The sequence below is a fragment of the Vigna unguiculata genome, chromosome 8, assembly GCF_004118075.2.
Source record: "Vigna unguiculata cultivar IT97K-499-35 chromosome 8, ASM411807v1, whole genome shotgun sequence".
In the NCBI taxonomy this organism is placed as follows: Eukaryota; Viridiplantae; Streptophyta; class Magnoliopsida; order Fabales; family Fabaceae; genus Vigna; species Vigna unguiculata.
The window spans coordinates 15,788,943-15,810,321 of NC_040286.1; the positions used below are offsets into that span (position 1 = coordinate 15,788,943).

Below are 21,379 nucleotides of genomic sequence, written 5' to 3' on the forward strand. Positions count from 1 at the left end.
TCGGTTTTGTTCATCATCTTTCTTTCATTTTTTAAAACAGACGTTCTTATAATCTGTGGTTTTCATCATCTTCAACAATTTGTTTTACATTGTTAGAGTGCGTTTAATTTATTTTTCCAAAAACAAACCTATTTTACCAATTTTACAGATGACCACTAAGCAATGCATCCTTGGTGAACAATCCATACTTGGCTCAAAGTGGAAGGGTCGATTCTTTACTATTTTCATGGAAGACCAGGTTTTTGTGAACTTGCTTCTTATACATTATTTACCATCATTGTTCTCCGACATCCTTTACTAATTTTTTTTATATTGGTTTTATTTTGAAGGATTTTGCGTTCGTCAATCATTTGTTTGTCATTCAATTAGGCAATGAACTGGGGCCACGTTGGACTATTTCTGATAAAAAAGGCCATGTTCACCATGTTACCTTCAACATGAATACCTATGGTCCGCGAATTACTGATGGCTGGGTTGATATAAGAAAGTTTTATCAAGTCCAACCACCCAAACTATGTTATTTAAGGCATACTGGGAATTCTACTTTTGAAATACACTTTTACGATCACTGTTCAGAATCAACTGTCCATAAATTCCTAAGTCATGTTCGAACAAATGCTCCTCTGATAAGGTCCAAGTTAATTCATTTTGAGTTCCGGCTTTCTAAGTACAACTGCAAAGCAAGCTTTCTGGTGACTTTTTTTATCTTCTTTTTCGATCATTGAATACAATCTCTACACAAAACTTCATTTATTCTTTTTAACCTTGACACATACAAAATCATTTGTATTTGATATTATTTCTTATATTTTTTATTTTCAGGGTTTAAATTCAGACTTACGTCAATATTTTGCCAACACTTAGTTCTCACACATTGTGCTTTACGGTCCAAAGGAACGAGTTGAATGCAAGTTGTTGATTAGACCTAGATCAGTCAAGATAGGAAGTGGATGGAAACATTTTCATGAAGTTCATGGACTGAAGGAAAAAGATTTAATTCTTTTTGAGGTTGACGATCAACAAGCAAGCAATGATGTCAATGTTCTTCTTAATATAAATGATTATTATCATCCGCTATAAAGAATCTATAAACAATATTACTTAACAGATTGATAATCTGTATTTTTTGTATCAAGTTTAGTTGTTTATTATTATATTATATATATGTATATGTTTTACTATGTGTATTTTGAACTTCTACAAAGTTATTTACTCATACCTGCTCCATATCTTCTTCCATATACGAAAATCTGTGGCATTTAATTACTGTTAGACACAAATCATATCATGTCTCTACGTTTTAAATTTTTTTTATATTTATTTAAATATATCACTTTCCAGAACATTTTTCATACACATCCCTTATAATACTTTTAAAATATTTTATTTCAATGTCTATTGATATGACATTTTGCACTGCTTCATTATGTTTCTTTATCTTCCACCTTCCACGAGATTTCTTCTGTTGTAAGCATCCGTCATTTCATTAAATATTTAATTGTACTATTTATATTTCTTTTTATTTTATTTTTTTACGTTATTAACTTAAATAATCCAACACAGTGCCTTCTCCTCGAAGTTTCTAACAAAGTTCCTTCTCCTAGAATATTCTTTGGCTTTTCTACACCACACTTTTATTTGACTTTTTGTAGAGATCCAACACAGTTTCTTCATCCAGAACACGTTTCACATCCATTCACGTATTCTTACAAGCCATTAACGTTTCCACTCATCACAGGTATGTACTTCATTTGTTTTATGTACAAATATAGTAGTCTTGCTGTACAGACGAAATGATATGAGATTTGCAGTTCTGAAATTTCGTCTAAGACATTATCGTTTGCTATCACTTTTTTCTACATTTCCTCTTTCGTTAATGCATAAGAAACCAGGATGTATTTGCAGTTTTTGATTCTTTCCACATTACTGTTTCAAGTCATCACGCCAACAATTTTTTTATTCACTTTCAAGTCATCTGCTTCATGCTTTATTTTCATCAGAATGCTTCTCTCTTAATTTTCCTTTTCTATGAAACCTGTCAATAAATCAATATGAATACTTAATTTCTTCTGACATCAATAGCTGTTATTTGCAGGTTTCACCAATATATATTCGCATGACTTCTGTCAAAACGTTGGTACTCCATGTTTGAAGAGTCCTTATTTGAATATATTATACTTTTTGCTTTCTTCTACCATTTCAAAAATTGCCATATCCATGTTTTGATTAATCGTTACACTTCTTTTACTCTCCTTTGACCAATAAAAAATAGATTCAGCTAAAGTTATTATTTGAACCTTTTTTTGGTATTTCTTTACTTTAGTTGTATGAATTACAATTTTGTCTTATTAGTTCCTTATTTCTTCATGTAAGTATAAATATGTCTCGAATGTAATCCTGACTTTTTTACTTTTCATTTTTCAATATTGTTGTTGTGAGTTCAACATGTCTCTCTGTGAAGTTCCAAACCAAAGCTAGAGCGTAAGCGAAGTAAGTCCCTAGAAGGAAAATTGGAATATTATCGTTAGGGTCATTCGTTCATGGTTTGTTCCTGATTTCACTAAACAGAGGTGTCCTTTTTCCATGGAGTTCGTTATTCAAGACAAAGAGGTTATTATTCATGTTATTCTTTAAATTCTTCCATTACACCTACTTTCGTTTACAAATTTGTATGAATTAAATATTTGTATGCTAAACATATTTATACTTAAATTTATATATGTTCTTTTTATCTGTTTCAGGGTTCTAAAATACATGCTTCAATTAGACGTACTCTAATTTACAAATTTCAGAATGAGATTTCTGAAGGCCATGTTTATGCCATACAAAATTTCAGTGTTGCTCCGAATTCTGGAATATACAGAACAACACACCACCCTTATAAGATAAATTTCCAGTTTGGTACAAAAGTTTCTTTGCTTAATGTTAATTTGGTTCCTGATATGAAACCACAATACACACCTTTGTCCTTATTGGCAACCACTGCATTTGATACTGATTATTTAGTTGGTAAGTCAATCTTTTTAGTTCCAATACTATTAATATATTTATTAATAAACATTTATTGTTAAAGTATATGATTTAACATTTATGAATTGCATTTTAGATATTTTGGGATTACTGGTCGAAGTGGGGACTGAAAGAGAATTGCAAGTTGATGGAAAGACAACAAAATTAAATGTCATAGCAATAGAACCTGATGGGTATTCTATATCTATACTATGCTAAATTCCTTTTATATTTCTTTTCAAATAACGATTTGACATAACATTTTTTTAATCTTTAGGTTTCGAATAGAGTGTACTTTGTTTGGTATTTATGTGGATTAACTGAATGTATTTCTTTCAAGTGGAGAAGTACAAAATGTTGCTGTAAGTATAGAATTTGCGAAAGTCAAAACTTTTCAAGGTAAAATTTTGTTATTACTTTTACAAAGTACTTTGTACTACTTATTCCATGTTACTCTCACATACACTATATTTTTAAATATAGATAAGGTTCAAGTTCAAAATTGTAAGTTCTGCACCCGTATTAAGTACAATGTTAACTTCAAGGAAGCATCTGAACGGAAATCAAGGTAATATTGAAATTGTTCTTCAATTTATTCGAACTTTATAATCCATTTTTGTAACGATATTTTCGTTACTTTGTAATGCAAATTATCCTTCATTTGCTCAACTTGATATTTCAGATGTACATACATTCAATAATAGATTTATTGTTTATGAGAACAACTATATTTTCTTTTGCACAAAATGTTTGAGAACAATGAATCTCCCTCTCAAGGATTAACGCAATTTTCTCAGACTTCCAAAAATACTGTCGAAGAGGACTTTTTAACACTTACACCTAGGATCACCATTCAAGGTCTAAAAGATTGTAAAGAGGTTAGAATAGATTTTCTTTTATTGTGCAATTTTTGTTATTCACAATAATCTCTTGATTAATGTTTTTTATATTGAAAGGTCACCACTTACATATTGTTTGGAACAATTAAGCATATCTTGGTTGACGATGACTGGTGGTATACTGCTTGTGTGTGCAACAAAGCTGTTTATCCAGATTCCAAGATGTTCTTTTGTGAGAAGTGTAACAAGCATGTTATAAAAGTCTTTCCAAGGTTAACTAATTATTTTTTAATATTAATGTCAATTTAAAACAACATTGTAATTACAACTTTTGTTCATTAAATTTTTTTTTCAATTTTCAGATATAGGATTAAGATCCGAGTTATTGACTCTTCTGATTCAACCACATTTGTCCTCTTTGAAAGGGATGCAACTACCCTTTTCAAAAAAACTTGTGCTGATAGGTTAGACACTCATGATAAGGTATACTCTTCAATATATCCACTTATATATTTAATTACACAATGTTTAATTATTTTGTTTTTGTAGATGAATTCTTTTGGAAATTTGCCTAAGCAGTTTGATGAGTTAGTTGATAGAAGTCTGCTTTTTAAAGTGGAAAGTAGGAACGATCAGAATTTCAAACTTGAGCAGTCTTTCAGAGTGAAGAAAATATGTGTTGATGATGATATAATTGAGAAATTCAATGATTCTTCGTTGAAATCTGTGGTAAGATATAATTTACGATCAAATTTGTTACATTATAATCTCATTATAATGCAGTTATCTTTTTCTTTTTTATAATGTCATTATTTATACCTATTTGAAGGATGTTTATGCTGGGAATGGTGACTTTAGTAGGGAAAAAATGCATATAGTCAATGAGTCCACCGTTAATATTTCAGAGGTATACAAATTATATAAATGTTTTTGACATGATGTATTTTTTTTAATACTTTTAATCATGTTATCAATTTTGAACATGTACTGTAGGATTTATTAGTCCGATTTACCAAAGAAACAATTGAGTGTGGATCCCAATCACCTGAACTAATCCAGATGATGAAGGATTGTCTCGGATTTGGGGATGAATTTCGTCTTGGACAGGAATGGTATGAACCCTAAAACGAAAAGAGGGAAAATGGAGGACGTCGATTTGGGGGTTTTCGGAACGAGAGGAAATCACGCCACTTGGAGGAGGTTCCAAGATAAGTGAGGAAGATCCGCCACTTTGAATCGAAGATTCAAAGATAAGGATCGGTGGTTCTGAGGAGAACCTCGAGACTTGAGAGAAAACTCAAATTTTCATATAACTCCAATCTCAATACAAATGTGTCTCACAATGGCTTATATACTATGGGCCGAAACACCAAAAAGGCCCAACAAAACTAAAAGTCTGGTAAAGCCCAAACAAAAACATTACAAGTTCCTATTCTATGATCTGAAGCTAATCCGAGATCTCTTTAAAGGTCTTGGGCATGATCCCATCAACTGCTCTGAAAACCATGTGACGATCCCGAACCACGCCTCCATCATTGCCTCCAGGTTGGAGAAAATTCGACCTCGAATTTTAGCGCTTTATTACCTACATCCAAACACACAAACATAAGTGGGAAAGCACACAAAACCATAATAGTCTAAAGACAGAAATGAAATGCTATATATATAAAAAAAATGAGATTGGAATCATAAAAGAGGCCAATCTCTTATTATCAAGGTGTTTGGAGATTGTCCTCCAGGATCAAAGATAAACCTGTAGAACAAATCAAAGAGTTTAAACACAACTATATTATCCATAGTGAAACAAAAAGGAAAACAACCCATAGTAATCATAATAGAAAAAAAGTGTCCTTGAAATCCCTTAGGATTTTCAGGACAGGACAAACACACAAGCAGATGATTAAAGGCAGGTTCATGTGTTGCCCATGTTGTTGTTGCCTTTTCTATCATCCTTTCCTCACCCCATTGCTTATGCCATTGCTCCTTAATGTATAAGTCTTCCCTAGGCATTAAGACAAAAAGAGAGGGGTTAGTAAGTGTTCCCAATGAAAAATCATGATGTGAACGGGAACAACAATTTAACACATTATCATCCCCCTTTAAGGATTTCATCTCAACCATGCATGTCAAGGGTGTGAGGAGAGACTTTTTCTCGTGTTTCTCTCTTTGTTCTTCTTCTTCCTTTGCTCTTTGTTCTTTCTCTTCTCGCTCTTGTAGCTCTTGCTCTTTTCTTTCTCTAAGCTCTTTCATCTTTTGTTCTCTTTCTCTCATCTCTAGCTCCTTTCTTTCTCTTTGCTTTTTCTTCTCTTGCTCTCTTAGCTCTTTCTCCTTTCTCTCTTTTAGCTCTTTCTCCTTTCTCTCTTTTAGTTCTTTTTCCTCTTTCAACTCTCTCTTTTGTCTTGCCTTTTCCCACTCCCTTTTTGCTTGTTGCTCTCGTCTGACTTCGAGCTTTTGCCTAACACTCCTCTTCACCTCTTTCAAGTATACAATGTAATCTTGGAGATCTTGAAGATTCATGTACTTTGCGTTCCAATTAGGACATTGATAATTTTCATGTCCATATCCTTCACACTTGGTGCACCTAATAACACTTGTTTTGTCGCTTGGCAATGCTCCTCTATCTTCATGGTGCTCCATTCTAAGATTCCCAAGTTTGCTATTCAACCTCATAATTCTGGACACAATGAAGTTGATATCTTCTATCAAGGTCGAACGTGTATGGAACATTCTGGAGTGCTGAGAATTTCTAATTCCTGCAGTGAAAGAGAGGAAACAAGGACTAACACAAACACAGTAAGTAGTTAGCAAAAGTAATGTAGATAATATTATCTAATGGGCCTCACCACTCCTTATGTGTTTACACTCAATTCCACTTGTGTTTCACTCTCAAAGTATATTCAGTCGCTCTCAAGTTCATGTTCAGTTCTTCAAAGAACCTCCAATCAACCCATCCATAATTCAAAATCAAAGTGAAAGACGTAACAGATCTAAGCTCAACTCTGGAGGCCAAGGAAAGAAAACTCTAAGACAAAACCAAGGAAATTTGAAGACAAACTAAAAAGCACCAAAATCAAGAAATGGCTAAACCAAAGGGAGTGAATATGTGACAAACTAAGACCCTGACAACGAGAAAAGCACTTTAAAAAAAAAAAAAAAACAAGAGTAATCTAAATAAAGTATTTAGAATTACTACTAGAAGTGTGAAACAAAATACTCAAGCTAAATTGTGATGATTAATACAAACTTTCACAAGCAATACTTCCAACAATTTAACCCAAGGTACATTGTCCCACAACACAAGAATCCAAGGAAAATTAAACTCAAAAAGAAAAGTGATAGACAAAGGACTCAAGCAAAGCTAGCAATTCAAGAAAATAGACTTATACTCACAAGAATATTGACCCATAAATACACACAATAGGCACCATGTATATCCATCATAACAACATCCAAAACAGAGGGAGGACAGCAGAATAAATGCAACCAAAATAGCCTCACGCTTGCGGTCTAAACCAGCCCAAAATATGCCGAAACAGCAGCAAAAAAAATACCTCAATTCATGCCCCACACATCAGCCAATCATAGCACAAACAGTCCTTGATAAGTCCACTGTCCCGTTACCACAATCAGCACCAAACAATCTGCACTTTGCACTACTAATTCAATTTTTAATTGCTCCAAAAGTTGGTCCACAATTACGTGTCATTGCATCAATAAGCCATGTAGGGATCCTGCTTGAAATTACTACAGTAGCTTCTTGCTGCCACAAAGCTGGTTGCTGGTTGAAGAAATGGTCCAGGCGTTGCAGAACTTGGATTGTCTTTGCACTGCTTTGATGAAACAATCTAAATTGTGCACTAAATGGAGCAAATCACTTCACGCAGCAACACTTCGCACTAATACAGCATACCAAATTAAATGCCACCGATAGGGCTAGAAGAATTTGTGGTGAGCTTAAACTGAAATAGGAGCTTTACCCAATAAGCTACGACATGTATTTGCACCGAACCAAAAGCATTAAATCTGGCTGCCAATTCTGCTGCACCGAATGCAATTGCTTAGTGTGATTAGGCCAACTAATTTCACAAACAGACTTTCTATAACGTGCCAACATAAATGTATTGTGCATCCACCACTTCAAATCACATCACCGCAAGATTCACATTACTGCACTAATTGCACCAAAAATTCAGCCAAAAGGACATTGTGTGATGCTTCCAAGCACGATCGTATTTGTGGCCAAGTGCATTAAAGAAATGATGAAATGATGGTCTGCTACATAAGTAACTGCCACGGCTTCAAACAACTCTGATTGCTGCTTCAAAACTGCTTCAATCAGCCCAAATTGAAAAGAGGTTTGTAATAAGCTCACTTTGTTGACCGCATGAATACTCTGCTGGACCCGTCTGCACTAGATTTTGCACAAAAAAAAAAAAACCAGAAAAATGCACCAAAAGTTTGGACACCGCTTGGACCAAGAGCTGCTACACCGAAAGACTAAGCAAGCTACTGTCCCATAACCGCTTCAAGCACAAGCCCACCGACTGGGATTTCATAAATTGCACTGTTTACTTAGGAGAGCTGCTGCACAAAATAACTAAGGCAGGCCTGAACAGCTAGCTTCAAAACAACTATGCACCAAATGAGTCTGTCCAATGGTAAGAATTTAACGAAGGGTTCAAGCTTCACGTGGCAGCAATTCACCAACTCAACATGTCTTCCCCACTTCACGCTACTCTGCTGCCTCAACAAACTAGCTATTGCGACTGCACCAAATCAAACATCACACTACTTAGCTGCAGTCGCTCAAGCTCCAAGCTGCCAGAACCCCAAATATTGGTTTTTGTTGCATGATGAAGTTAACAGAAGAAAAATTGTTCACATCGACAGTTACACAAGCACTTGGTATGCATCGAATTCCATTGACCAATTTGCCTCCAATCGCCACGGATTCAGACATAACACCTTAAGTTTGAAGTAGCTTCCAATTCTGGTCAAAACACGTGCAACACCCTATGAAATCAGTTCGCCCTCAACACAAACGAAAGAATAACAATTTCTACTTCAAAACATCCGACGCCGAGGATGCCCCAAAGATGAACCAAGCAATCAGTTCGTGGAATCCCCTTCTCAAACTTCCTAAACACGTGCACAATCGAAGACGAGACAGAAGCCACAAAGAACGAACAAGTCGCGAACAAACGAATGTACCACGAACTATTTTGGAAGGAAAAACGACAAAATCCAAAATCAATCTTGAAAGAAGAACTAACCTGGCTCTGATACCAGATGATGAAGGATTGTCTCGGATTTGGGGATGAATTTCGTCTTGGACAGGAATGGTATGAACCCTAAAACGAAAAGGGGGAAAATGGAGGACGTCGATATGGGGGTTTTCGGAACGAGAGGAAATCACGCCACTTGGAGGAGGTTCCAAGATAAGTGAGGAAGATCCGCCACTTTGAATCGAAGATTCAAAGATAAGGATCGGTGGTTCTGAGGAGAACCTCGAGACTTGAGAGAAAACTCAAATTTTCATATAACTCCAATCTCAATACAAATGTGTCTCACAATGGCTTATATACTATGGGCCGAAACACCAAAAAGGCCCAACAAAACTAAAAGTCTAGTAAAGCCCAAACAAAAACATTACAAGTTCCTATTCTATGATCTGAAGCTGATCCGAGATCTCTTTAAAGGTCTTGGGCATGATCCCATCAACTGCTCTGAAAACCATGTGACGATCCCGAACCACGCCTCCATCACCAAGATAATCCAACCAACGATGATGCTAACAGTTCACATAAGAGAGAATCTGGAAAGAAGACTGCATCACTTGAATCCATCGAAGAAGACAATGTTCCATTGAAGCTTTTAAAAAGAAATACTAAGAAGGAAAAAGCAGTGATTTGAGATCTGATTTTAGTTATTCTATTTCAAGACAATTTTTTTTATGCCTTTCATTTTGGGAATGTAATATGTCTACGCATCGTTTTGTCTTTAATTTCATCTGAACTACAACTTCTATGTTAAATTTGATCTTTAATTTGATCTGAACTACAACTTCTATGTTCAATTTCATGATAACAATATTATGCGCTTTTGAGTTACATTATTTAGATTTTTATTTATTTCATACGCTGGTCCACAAGATATTGTTGACATTTTTCAATTTTTGTCAACAAATATGACTACCAGCTACATCAAAACTTATGAAAATTGATTTCATTTTGTAGCATGATGTAATGAAAGTCGTAAATAACATATATTTTTTGAAAAAGATCTTTTGTTTAAACTTGTGTGACTCATAAATAAGATATATGTATTTTTTCTGACAACAGAATTTATAAATGTCTATTTTTCATAATATTTACTTTTCATAAATAAGATAAATATGGCAAAGCAATTATCTGTTGACAGATTTTAAGTTGTCACAGCAGAATTGGATGCCATATACAATTTTTATTGACTATATTTTTTTACTTATCTTCTGTTAATTACTAACTTATTAAACATTGTACAATATAATTGAGATATTTTTATACAAAAAGTACGAGTGAAATATTATATTTTTACGTATAATATTATATATTACAGAAGTTTATTTTTGGAAATTGTTATTGGTATATATTACATATATTATATTATGATATTGTGTAGCATAATAGAATAATTTAATATATCTTTAATAACGTTATATCTTTTTAATGTTTTATTCTGTTATTATCGTCTTCCCGTTTTCCAATGCAGTAATAATTACATTACTGTTGAAGAATCTATTTGTAATCGTCCCGTCTTTTCATTTGTCATTTGTCTTCTATAAATAAATATTCATCTCCATTCTACCATGAAGATTAAACTTCAAGATCAGTTCAATCATATTCTACATTCTTCCAACTTTTACTCTACTATCTCTCTCAAAGTCCAAGCAAATGGAAAACAACTTCAATGAAGATGACGTTATTAATAGAATGAGTAGGTACCAGTTCTCTATTATTCACCTTCAGGACGAGGTAAGTTCATTGTCAAATTTTTCAGACATATTTTCTTTTACAAGATTTCTTCTACTCTTTTTATTTGTGTGACGGATTTCTTCTTCTCTTTTACAATATCCTGATTTTAACCTTAACTAATCCATTTTTTTCTTTAAAAAATTCTCTCTTTGGAGGCTGTTGGTTTTGTGGATCGTGCATTCGCCACTCTTTATGATGACGATCTTCAGCGTCAATGGACTTTAAGAGATGAAGAAGGGAATAGACATGTGGTTACTTATAACAAGAATTTACAAAAACCAATGCTAATTGGAGGATGGACTGAATTAGGGCACATATATGAACTTCACGATTTCCACACTATTTATTTTGGATATATGGGTGATTCTTGCTTCCACATCACTGTTTTTCCCAGTAAATGCAAGCCTTTGTCTATTGGACGTTTTCTCAAAAGAATTGAGGCAGATCAACCCCTTTTCAATGGACCGAAGTTGCATTTCTTCATATTTCTGAATCCAAATCAATGCAATGCTAGCCATCTGGTGAGATTCATTTCATATTTTTTAGTAAATGGATGTTTATTTCATATTTTTATTCATGTTTCCAATTTATTTTAAAAATTTAATCCATATACTAATTTCATTAATACTTTATGTATGTTTTAGGATTTGCCAACTGATTTTGACAATTATCTTCGTCAAGGAAGATTTAAATACATTTTTCTTTATGGACCGCGTAAAACAGTGAAGTGCAAACTACTGTTGAGAAATCATCCTAAGAAGTCTAGCAAAATTGGAAGTGGCTGGAAGGAATTTTGTACTGCTCATGGATTTCATCAAACTATTGACTTGGTGTTTGAAGTGGACCACATGAAAAGCAATCAGAATGTCAAAGTGCTAACATATTGTAATTTTTAATTTACAGTTAGTATAAATAGTTTTCTTTTTTATTTCTGCCACTTATGTAGTTTTCAACCTAGAAGTTTTTTTATTTTCAGCAATGCATATGTATAGTTCTACCTTCTTATCAATGAAATCTCTTTGAAGCTTCTCTGAATTTCTCTGAAAGATGAAAAGTGATACATGTTATGGTATGATATTCATAAATAAAATTATTTTGTTTTATAATTAAAATGAAATATATATGATGCAATTGAAAGATTAATAGTTGGACGAATAATGAAAAGTTCTATGTTCTATAATCATATGTATGGATGTATGTTGCTTTAGTATGTGCATACACTGACTGTATGTTATCATTTTCACACATAATGAGGTTAACATTGCAGATACTTCCTATCAAACAGTCCTCTTTGTTGTACTATATATAGTAGTGCATAAAAAAGACGTCTGATTGTACCTACATAAAAAGCAAATGTTTTGTTAGTTGCAAGAACAAATCAACTCTGAAATAAGTGCTATATATATGAATGATTCTGATATATTAACACTCAGCACTGCATGCTCTTTCTATTTTTAATGTTTGTCTTCTGAAACAAGTGCTTCCTATTATAATTACAAATATTTATGTTTCCACAATTGTGATTCGAGGTACAAGCTAGACAAAAAAGTTTAACAAAGACATTCACCAATATAGTAATAAAACAGTAAACACTTTTCCATCAATTGAGTCAACTTACCTTTATTTTTGCTTCTTCCATTGTAACCTTTGAAACTATTCCATAACATTTTGGTACTGTAATGGAGCAAAACGATTGTAAAAATGCAAGGCTGAGAAGGAAACTGGTGCTACAACAAAGGTTCAATGCAACATTCATGTAAGTCATTAACATCTTACTTAAAGCATTTATCTTTTCTAATTCTTCATCAGTAATTTATTTAAAAATGATGCATTTGTATGTTTGTATGTTTGTATATTTTTTTATGTTGCAGATGACAAAGAAGAGAATGCAAGAAAGAAAACTAAATTTGCAAACCATTCTTCTCAAAGTAAACAAATCTCATGATTTCTTTTTATATATATATTTGTAAATGTATGTTTTGGATTGTAACTTCACAACACAGATGCATACTCAAACATTTTTGTTGTTTTAATCACAGATAAACCAACTGTATCTCAAAGATCATTTCAGAAAAATATAGACAAGAATCCATTACAACAGTTGGATATTAGTAAGTTTTTTTTTCTAAGCTATATCTTTACAGATTGTTGTTAAATGAATCAATGAAGTATTGTTGTTTATTTCTTTAATAACAATGCTTCTACAATAATCCTTTTCCAGATGTTGACAACAACAACAACAACCTTTAGAATATGAATTTAATATTTCACAGACAAATTGGTCAATTTTGAAGTTCTTCCAATACTTAATTTTAACATTGTTTATGAATAATATTAATTCCGTCTCACTTTAAACTAACATTCGTTTCAATGCAGTAACTGTCAACAATTTTTCAAGTTGTTCAAGTACTTTAGTTGAACAACAAATCACTTCACAATCTGCAACTTCTACTTTAACTTACCATAGTCCTTTCGGTATATTTCTACATTCATCTTAATTTCTTATATACCTATTTAAATGACAAATTTAAAATTTATATCAATGTTTTTTAATGACTCCAGCTTTTAACAATAACAGTCAGAGAAATTATGGACAAAATAATTACAATTCCAGTGCAGGTAAGTACATTTGGATTCATACTCATAATGCCAATGCAGGTAGGACAATTGTTTTCTGTTGTTTTTCATAGGTGGGAGATCAAAGGTTGTAAATGATTCGCATTCTGTTTCTAAGAATAAAGTTGTCAAATATCCTTTTCAAGTCATATAATCACTTCAAAACAGATTCAATCTTGATGATGAAACAACAACACAACATAATTCTTCAAACACAACAAATGATGATTCAGCAACGATAAGAGATGATGGTAATTCAGATATTAAACTTATTGATGTTAATATAAATTTCTTTGAAATCATTAATTAATTTTCATCTTACTAATATTCAAGAACATACTACAAGTACTACAACTACAAACGAATTGTATTGCAAAGGAGAGTTACAAGGTACATAATCTCCAACACAATTGTATATAAATGCAGATTAAAATATACGCATTTTCATGCTAATGTTTTGTAATGATGTTCAGAACTGCTCAATATTGGAGACCTTGCTTGGAATGCCAATACTGTAAAGCTCAACTTTGGTATGAAGAAAGAGCAGAAAAATGTAACACCTCAAAGGAAGTTGAATTCTCATTGTGTTGTCAAAAGGGAAAAGTCCAAATTCCACTATTAAAAAGACCACCTAATCTTCTTGAAGGTTTGTTAAATGGTGAAGATCAGATAAGCAAATCATTTCAACAAAACATAAGATTATACAATAGCATGTTTTCATTTACTTCAATTGGTGGTAAGATTGATAATTCAATGAACAATGGTTCTGCTCCACCATAATTTATTCTGAATGGACAGAACTGTCACCGTATTGGCAGTTTATTGCCAGAGCATGGATCAAAGCCAAAGTTTGCAAAGCTGTACATATATGATACCGAAAATGAAATGACTAACAGAGTCAAGCATTTTAGGTCAGTGAATATATTAACTAATTTGATTATATGAAATATTTAAATACATGTGTTGACATGTATTCTCTTTATTATTTTTTAGTTCAAACACCAAGGAATCTGTTATAGATGAATCATTGGTTGCTGATTTGATTGAAATGATTGACAATCACAATGTTCTTGCGAAATCTTTTAGAAGAGTAAGAGATTTGTCATTGGAACATATGGAATCAGATTTCACGCTAAGACTATTTAGAGGCAGAAACAAAGACCCTAGAGTCTACAATACACCTTCATGTGATGAAATAGTTGCACTTATAGTTGGTGATTTTGGCAATATGGATGTAACCAGACTACACGAAACTCACACAACTTTCATTCCACTGCAATATCCTTTCATGTTTCCATATGGAGAAGATGGTTATCAAGAGGATATCCCAATAAGAGAATCTCATTCAAAAACAAAATCCAAGGTAAGAGTTAGAATTTCTTTGCGAGAATTTATTGTCTTTAGAATACAACAAAGAGCTGTAGAAGCAGGAAATATTGTGAATACATGCAGATTGTTCCAACAGTTTCTGGTCGATTGCTATACAATGGTTGAAGCCCAAAGGTTGTCATTCATCAGAGCTAATCAGAAGTTAATTCGTTGTGATATTCTTAATGGATTACAAGAAGTTGTTAATAGAGGAGAGACAGATCCTTCTTTAATTGGAAGACGTATTGTCTTGCCTGCTTCTTTCACTGGTGGTACCAGATACATGTTCAACAATTGTCAAGATGCTATGGCAATTTGTAAAAAATTTGGGATATCCGGATTTGTTCATTACTATAACATGCAATGTGAATTGGAGTGAAATAAAAGAATTTGTCTTAGCAAAAGGCTTATCAGCTTCGGATAGACCTGATATTGTATGTAGAGTGTTCAAAATAAAGCTGGATGAAATGATGACAGATTTTAAGAAAAAGGACTTCTTTGGAAAAAGCACTGCAGGTATGTTATATATGAAGTAATATACATTATATAAATTTTTATTAAATTTAATTCTGACAACTATATTTATTTTTTATTTATATATGCAAGAATGTACACAGTAGAATTCCAAAAAAGAGGTTTACCTCATGCACATATACTTTTATGGTTGGATGGAGAAAGCAAGTTGAAAAATTCAACTGATATTGATAAAGTAATATCAGCTGAATTGCCAAATGCTGATTTGTACCCCAAATTGGAAAAAGTTGTCTCAAGTTACATGATTCATGGACCATGCGGACCTGCAAGACATAATTCACCTTGCATGAAGGAAGGAAGATGTTCTAAATTTTATCCAAAAAAAATCACATCTTCGACTTCAATTGATGAAGAAGGATATCCATGCTATAGAAGACTTGATAATGGTAGATTTGTTGAGAAGAATGGAATTAAGCTGGACAATAGAAGTGTTGTTCCTTACAATCCACCACTTCTAATGAGGTATCAAGCACACGTCAATATAGAGTATTACAACAAGACCAATTCAATAAAATATTTGTTCAAATATGTGAACAAAGGTCCCGACAGAGCTACTCTTAAAATAAGCAACAACTCTGCAGAGTCTAAAAAATCAGCCATTATTGATGAGATCAAAAGGTATTACGATTGTAGGTATCTATCACCATGTGAAGCTGCTTGGAGAATATTTGCTTTTGACATCCATCACATATGGCCTCCTGTTCAGAGATTGACCTTTCATCTTCCTGGCCAACAATCAGCTTTGTTTAAAGATGATGATGATATTAATGTGGTCTTCAACAGATACGAAAATGCTAACACAATATTTCTAGCTTGGTTTGAGGCTAACAAAGTTTATGAGGAAGGAAAACAATTGACTTATTCAGAATTTCCAAGCAAATTTGTGTGGTTTGCCAAAGAAAAAGAATGGAAACCAAGGAAGAAAGGCTACAACATTGGTAGACTTACTTATATTCCTCTTGGGTCTGGAGAACTTTATTATTTGAGGATATTACTGACCATTCAAAAAGGTTGTATTGATTATGAAAACATTAAGACAATTGATGGAAAGTATTATGAAACATACCAAGAAGCTTGCTATGTTTTGGGATTGTTGGCTGATGACAAAGAATATATTGATGCAATCAAATAAGCAAGTGAATTTGCTTCTGGGTATCAACTTAGAAGATTATTTGTTACTTTGTTTTCGATGAATACAATTTCTAAACCAGATATAGTTTGGAATTCTACTTGGAATATCTTATGTGATGGAATTTTGTACCAAAAAAGGAAGGAGATGAACTTACCAGGTATTTTATATTTTTTTTAATTTGCTATACATATATATTTTAATTGTATTATTTACTTATTGCAGGTCTTCAAATTCAGAATGCTGAATTACAAAAATTATGTCTGCTGGAAATAGAGGAAATGATAATGTCAAATGGTAGAAGTTTGAAAGATTATCCTTCCTTACCTCAACTTGATCTTTCAGATGTACATACATTCAATAATAGATTTATTGTTGATGACCTGCAATATAATAAACAACACATGGCGAAAGAACATGACAGTTTGTTTAAAGCACTGAATGATGAACAAATTCATGTATATCAGGATATCATGACAGTTGTTCTTTCAAAGAAGGGAGGATTCTTTTTCTTATATGGCTACGGTGGTACAGGTAAGACTTTTATGTGGAAGACATTGTCGGCTGGTCTAAGAAGCAAGGGCATGATTGTTTTGAACGTAGCATCAAGTGGAATTGCTTCTTTATTACTTCCTGGTGGAAAAACAACACATTCTACCTTTTGCATCCCATTATTAATTAATGATGAATCAACTTGCAACATAGCACAAGGTAGTCTCAGGGCAAAACTTCTTATGGCAACCAGTTTGATTATCTAGGATGAAGCACCAATGATGAATAGAATGTGCTTTGAGGCATTTGATAGAACACTAAGAGATATTATGCGAAATATTGATGATGCCAACAAAGACAAACCATTTGGTGGCAAAGCAGTTGTGTTGGGAGGTGACTTTAGACAAATTCTACCAGTTATCAAAAAAGGATCTAGGTTTGATATCATAAAATCATCAATCAACTATTCAGAGTTATGGAATTGTTGTAAAATGCTAAAGTTATCCAAGAACATGAGATTAAGTACTACATCAAATACTGAAACAGCCAATGATATTCAAGAATTTGTTGATTGGATATTGAAGATTGGAGACGGGAAAATGGATCTAAATGAGAATGGTGAGTGCATGGTTGAAGTTCCAGAACAGATCCTGATTACAAACACAGATTTACCTTTATTGGCATTGATTGAATTTGTCTATCCTCAATTTGTGGTTAACATGTTGAATCCTAATTATTTTGATGATGGAGCAATTTTGTGCCCAACAAATGATTCTGTAGAGCAAGTAAATGATTTCATGTTGTCTTTAATTGGTGGTGAAGAGGTGACTTATTTAAGTTCAGATACACTTTGTCAATCTGATGAACAAGATGAAATGCAATCTGAATGGTTTACATCTGAATTTTTAAATGATATCAAATGTTCAGGGATACCAAATCATAAACTGAAGTTGAAAACAAGTGTTCCAATTATGCTCTTGAGAAACATTGATCAAGCGAAAGGTCTATGCAATGACACAAGATTGCAAGTCAACCATTTAGGCAAGAATGTAATATGTGCAACTGTAATTACTGGAAAAAACATTGGTGACAGGATTTTTATACCAAGAATGGATTTAGTGCCATCTGATTCAGGGTTGCCTTTCAAATTTCAAAGAAGACAGTTTCCGATATCTTTAAGCTTTGCAATGACGATTAACAAAAGTCAAGAACAAACACATTCTAGAGTCGGCCTTTATCTTCCACAACCTGTATTCACACATGGCCAACTATATGTTGCTATTTCTAGAGTCAAAACCAAAAGAGGATTGAAAATACTTATATTGGATGAAGATGGAAAGGTAACAAACACAACTAAAAATGTTGTGTACAAAGAAATTTTTGAAACTCTTTGAAAAGAAATCAATTATAGGTATGTCATTTCTAATTTTTTTTTTCATTTAAAAACTGTTATAAATATATATCAATTGATTTATGTTATTTTCTGCCTTGTAGGAAAATCATGGTACAGAAAATGTTGAACAAAGAAGTCATTGTGTACAAAAGGAAATTCTGTACAAAACGAATTTATGAACTTCAATACCAAAGGACACATTCTAGGTATGTAATTTATTCTTTTTTTATTCTTATATTAACAAAGTAGTGTATTAGTCATATTTTTGTTGTTGGTGGTTGACGATAATATTCAATGAAATCAAATATTAACTTGACATACCACTTTAATTACATTCTAAATTGATCTATTCTATTGATAAACTTCAACATCTTTTTAAAACATTAGATTCTCATCATATAGATTATTAAATATCCAAAAACCCATTGCTATTACCACAATTATTACATATAAAAAAAACCCGTGCGTTGCACGGGTAGAAGGACTAGTTATGGACAAAGAGGTAGTGAACATGGGAACAAATGTGTCTAGCTTAATTAAGAAGCCTGCAGTCAGAATGCCGCAAAAGTGTAAGGATCCAGGTATGTTTTTTGTTCCCTGCATTATAGGAAGTACTAAGTTTGATAATGCTATGTTAGATTTAGGAGCTTCCATTAATGTAATGCCTTTATCAGTTTTTACTTCACTTCATCTTGGACCTCTTAAGTCTACTGGTGTGGTCATTCAATTGGCCACCGTAGAATAGTTAACCCTGCAGATGTGCTAGAAGATGTGCTTGTCCGTGTGGACAAGTTAATTTTTCCTGCAGATTTCTACATCTTGGACATGAAGGATGATGAAGGAATGAGTTCAACCACAATTATTTTGGGAAGACCATTTATGATGACAGCACGTACCAAGATAGATGTGCATGCAGGATCATTGACTATGGAGATAGGAGATGGGAAGGTGCAGTTCAACGTGCTAGAAGCCATGAAGCACCCAATTGAAGATCATTCTTTGTTTTGTATTGATTTATTGAGTAATATAGTGAACAATTATGCTTTTGGACTTTTGGACGTTTTATCTGGTTTTTCTTCTTCTTTGGATTTTTCTTTTTCGAATATTTCAGGCTCGAATTTAGACGAAAGAGAAAATTGTAAAACAGGTGATATTGAGGACGCGGTGTCACTATTTGATACCTCTGTGGTGTCCGAGTGTGATGCTAAGGTGGCTGAAATTACCGTAGGCAGTAAAATGTTGCCACCTGTGGAACAGCAACCCACTTTGGAGTTGAAACCTTTACCATCTCATTTGAAATATGTTTATCTTGAGAGGGATGGGAAACTCCCTGTTATTATATCTGCCTTGCTTACTAACGAGCAGGAACAAAAGCTATTGCAGGTTATCAAAGATCACAAGAGAGCAATAGGCTGGACTTTGGCAAATATTCCTAGTATTAGTCCTTCTTTCTGCATGCACATAATACTCTTGGAGGAGGATGCTAAACCAATAAGGCAACCTCAGAGGAGATTGAATCCTCAACTGATAGAGGTTGTGAAGAAAGAAGTCACCAAGTTGCTACAAGCAGGTATTATATATCCTATTTCTGACAGCACTTCGGTGAGTCCTGTACATGTGGTCCCCAAGAAATATGGGATCTCCGTGGTCAAGAATGAAAAGAACGAGTTCATTCCTACTCGTATTCAGAATAGTTGGAGGGTCTGCATTGATTATAGAAGACTAAACTAGGCCACCAGGAAGGACCACTTTCCTTTACCATTCATGGACCAGATGTTAGACCGATTGGCAGGTAAGTCTCATTACTGTTTTCTTGATGGATTCTCTGGGTATTTTCAAATTTGTATTGCCCTAGAGGATCAACATAAGCTACCTTTACTTGTCCATTTGGTACATATGCTTATAGGAAAATGCCATTTGGCCTTTGCAATGCTCTTGGAACATTTCAACGATGTATGATGAGTATTTTTACAGATTTGTTGGAGCATTGTATTGAGGTTTTTATGGATGATTTTAGTGTATATGGTTTATCTTTTGATTATTGCTTGTCTAATCTTGCTAGAGTCTTGGAGAGATGTGAAGAAACTAACCTTGTTTTAAATTTTGAAAAATGTCATTTTATGGTGGAACAAGGTATAGTTTTAGGTCACGTTGTTTCCAAGAATGGTATATCTGTAGATCCTGCTAAAGTTGATATTATTTCACAATTGCCTTACCCTTCTTATGTGAAAGAGGTTTGATCTTTTCTTGGACATGCAGGAATTTACAGGAGGTTTATCAAGGACTTCAGCAAGATAGCCAACCCTCTCTCCAACTTGTTGCAAAAGGATGTAGTATTTGACTTTGGAGAGAGGTGCAAAGATGCGTTTGATACATTGAAAAAGGCGCTTACCACCACTCCTATCATCCAGCCACCTGACTGGACATCACCATTCGAGTTGATGTGTGATGCATCACACTTTACAGTAGGAGCGGTGCTTGCACAAAGAAATGGGAAGCTACCACATGTGATATATTATGCTTCCAGAACATTGGACACAGCACAGGCTAACTACACCACAACTGAGAAGGAATTATTGGCTGTTGTGTTTGCCTTGGACAAATTCAGACCGTATAGACTTGGTTCCAAGGTAATTGTTTACACTGATCATGCAGCATTAAAATTCCTTCTGAAGAAAGCAGATTCGAAACAAAGGTTGATCAGATGGATGCTACTGCTCCAAGAGTTTGACATTGAGATTCTAGACAGAAGTGAGGCACATAACTTAGTAGTCGACCATCTTAGCAGGATTGAAAATGGAGAAGATAATATTCCTATTCACGATGACTTTCCTGATGAAGTCCTCCTAGCATTGACTATTGTGAAAGGTATGTTTCCTGAACCTTGGTTTGCTGACATTGTTAACTATTTGGTTGTTTCTGTTATTCCTCATTCCTTCTCCAAATATGAAAGAACCAAGCTAAAAAGTGAGGCAAAGTATTATAT

General features: G+C 33.5%; 3 protein-coding genes across 3 annotated transcripts; all 3 read left to right on the top strand.

Moving 5' to 3' along the window:
* Positions 1-2,583: 2,583 nt before the first annotated feature.
* LOC114194915 lies at positions 2,584-3,329 on the top strand. Its single transcript, XM_028085320.1, has 4 exons — positions 2,584-2,610; positions 2,742-3,009; positions 3,107-3,203; positions 3,287-3,329. The coding sequence occupies exons 1-4, from the start codon at positions 2,584-2,586 to the stop codon at positions 3,327-3,329; spliced, it is 435 nt and encodes a 144-aa protein (XP_027941121.1).
* A 426-nt stretch (positions 3,330-3,755) lies between these two features.
* Positions 3,756-4,973, top strand: LOC114194916. Its single transcript, XM_028085321.1, has 6 exons — positions 3,756-3,887; positions 3,966-4,120; positions 4,211-4,331; positions 4,398-4,577; positions 4,678-4,755; positions 4,842-4,973. Exons 1-6 carry the CDS (start codon positions 3,756-3,758, stop codon positions 4,971-4,973), a joined length of 798 nt encoding a protein of 265 aa, XP_027941122.1.
* A 10,479-nt stretch (positions 4,974-15,452) lies between these two features.
* Positions 15,453-16,511, top strand: LOC114194917. The gene has a single exon (XM_028085322.1). It carries the CDS (start codon positions 15,453-15,455, stop codon positions 16,509-16,511), a length of 1,059 nt encoding a protein of 352 aa, XP_027941123.1.
* The last annotated feature ends 4,868 nt before the right edge of the window (positions 16,512-21,379 follow it).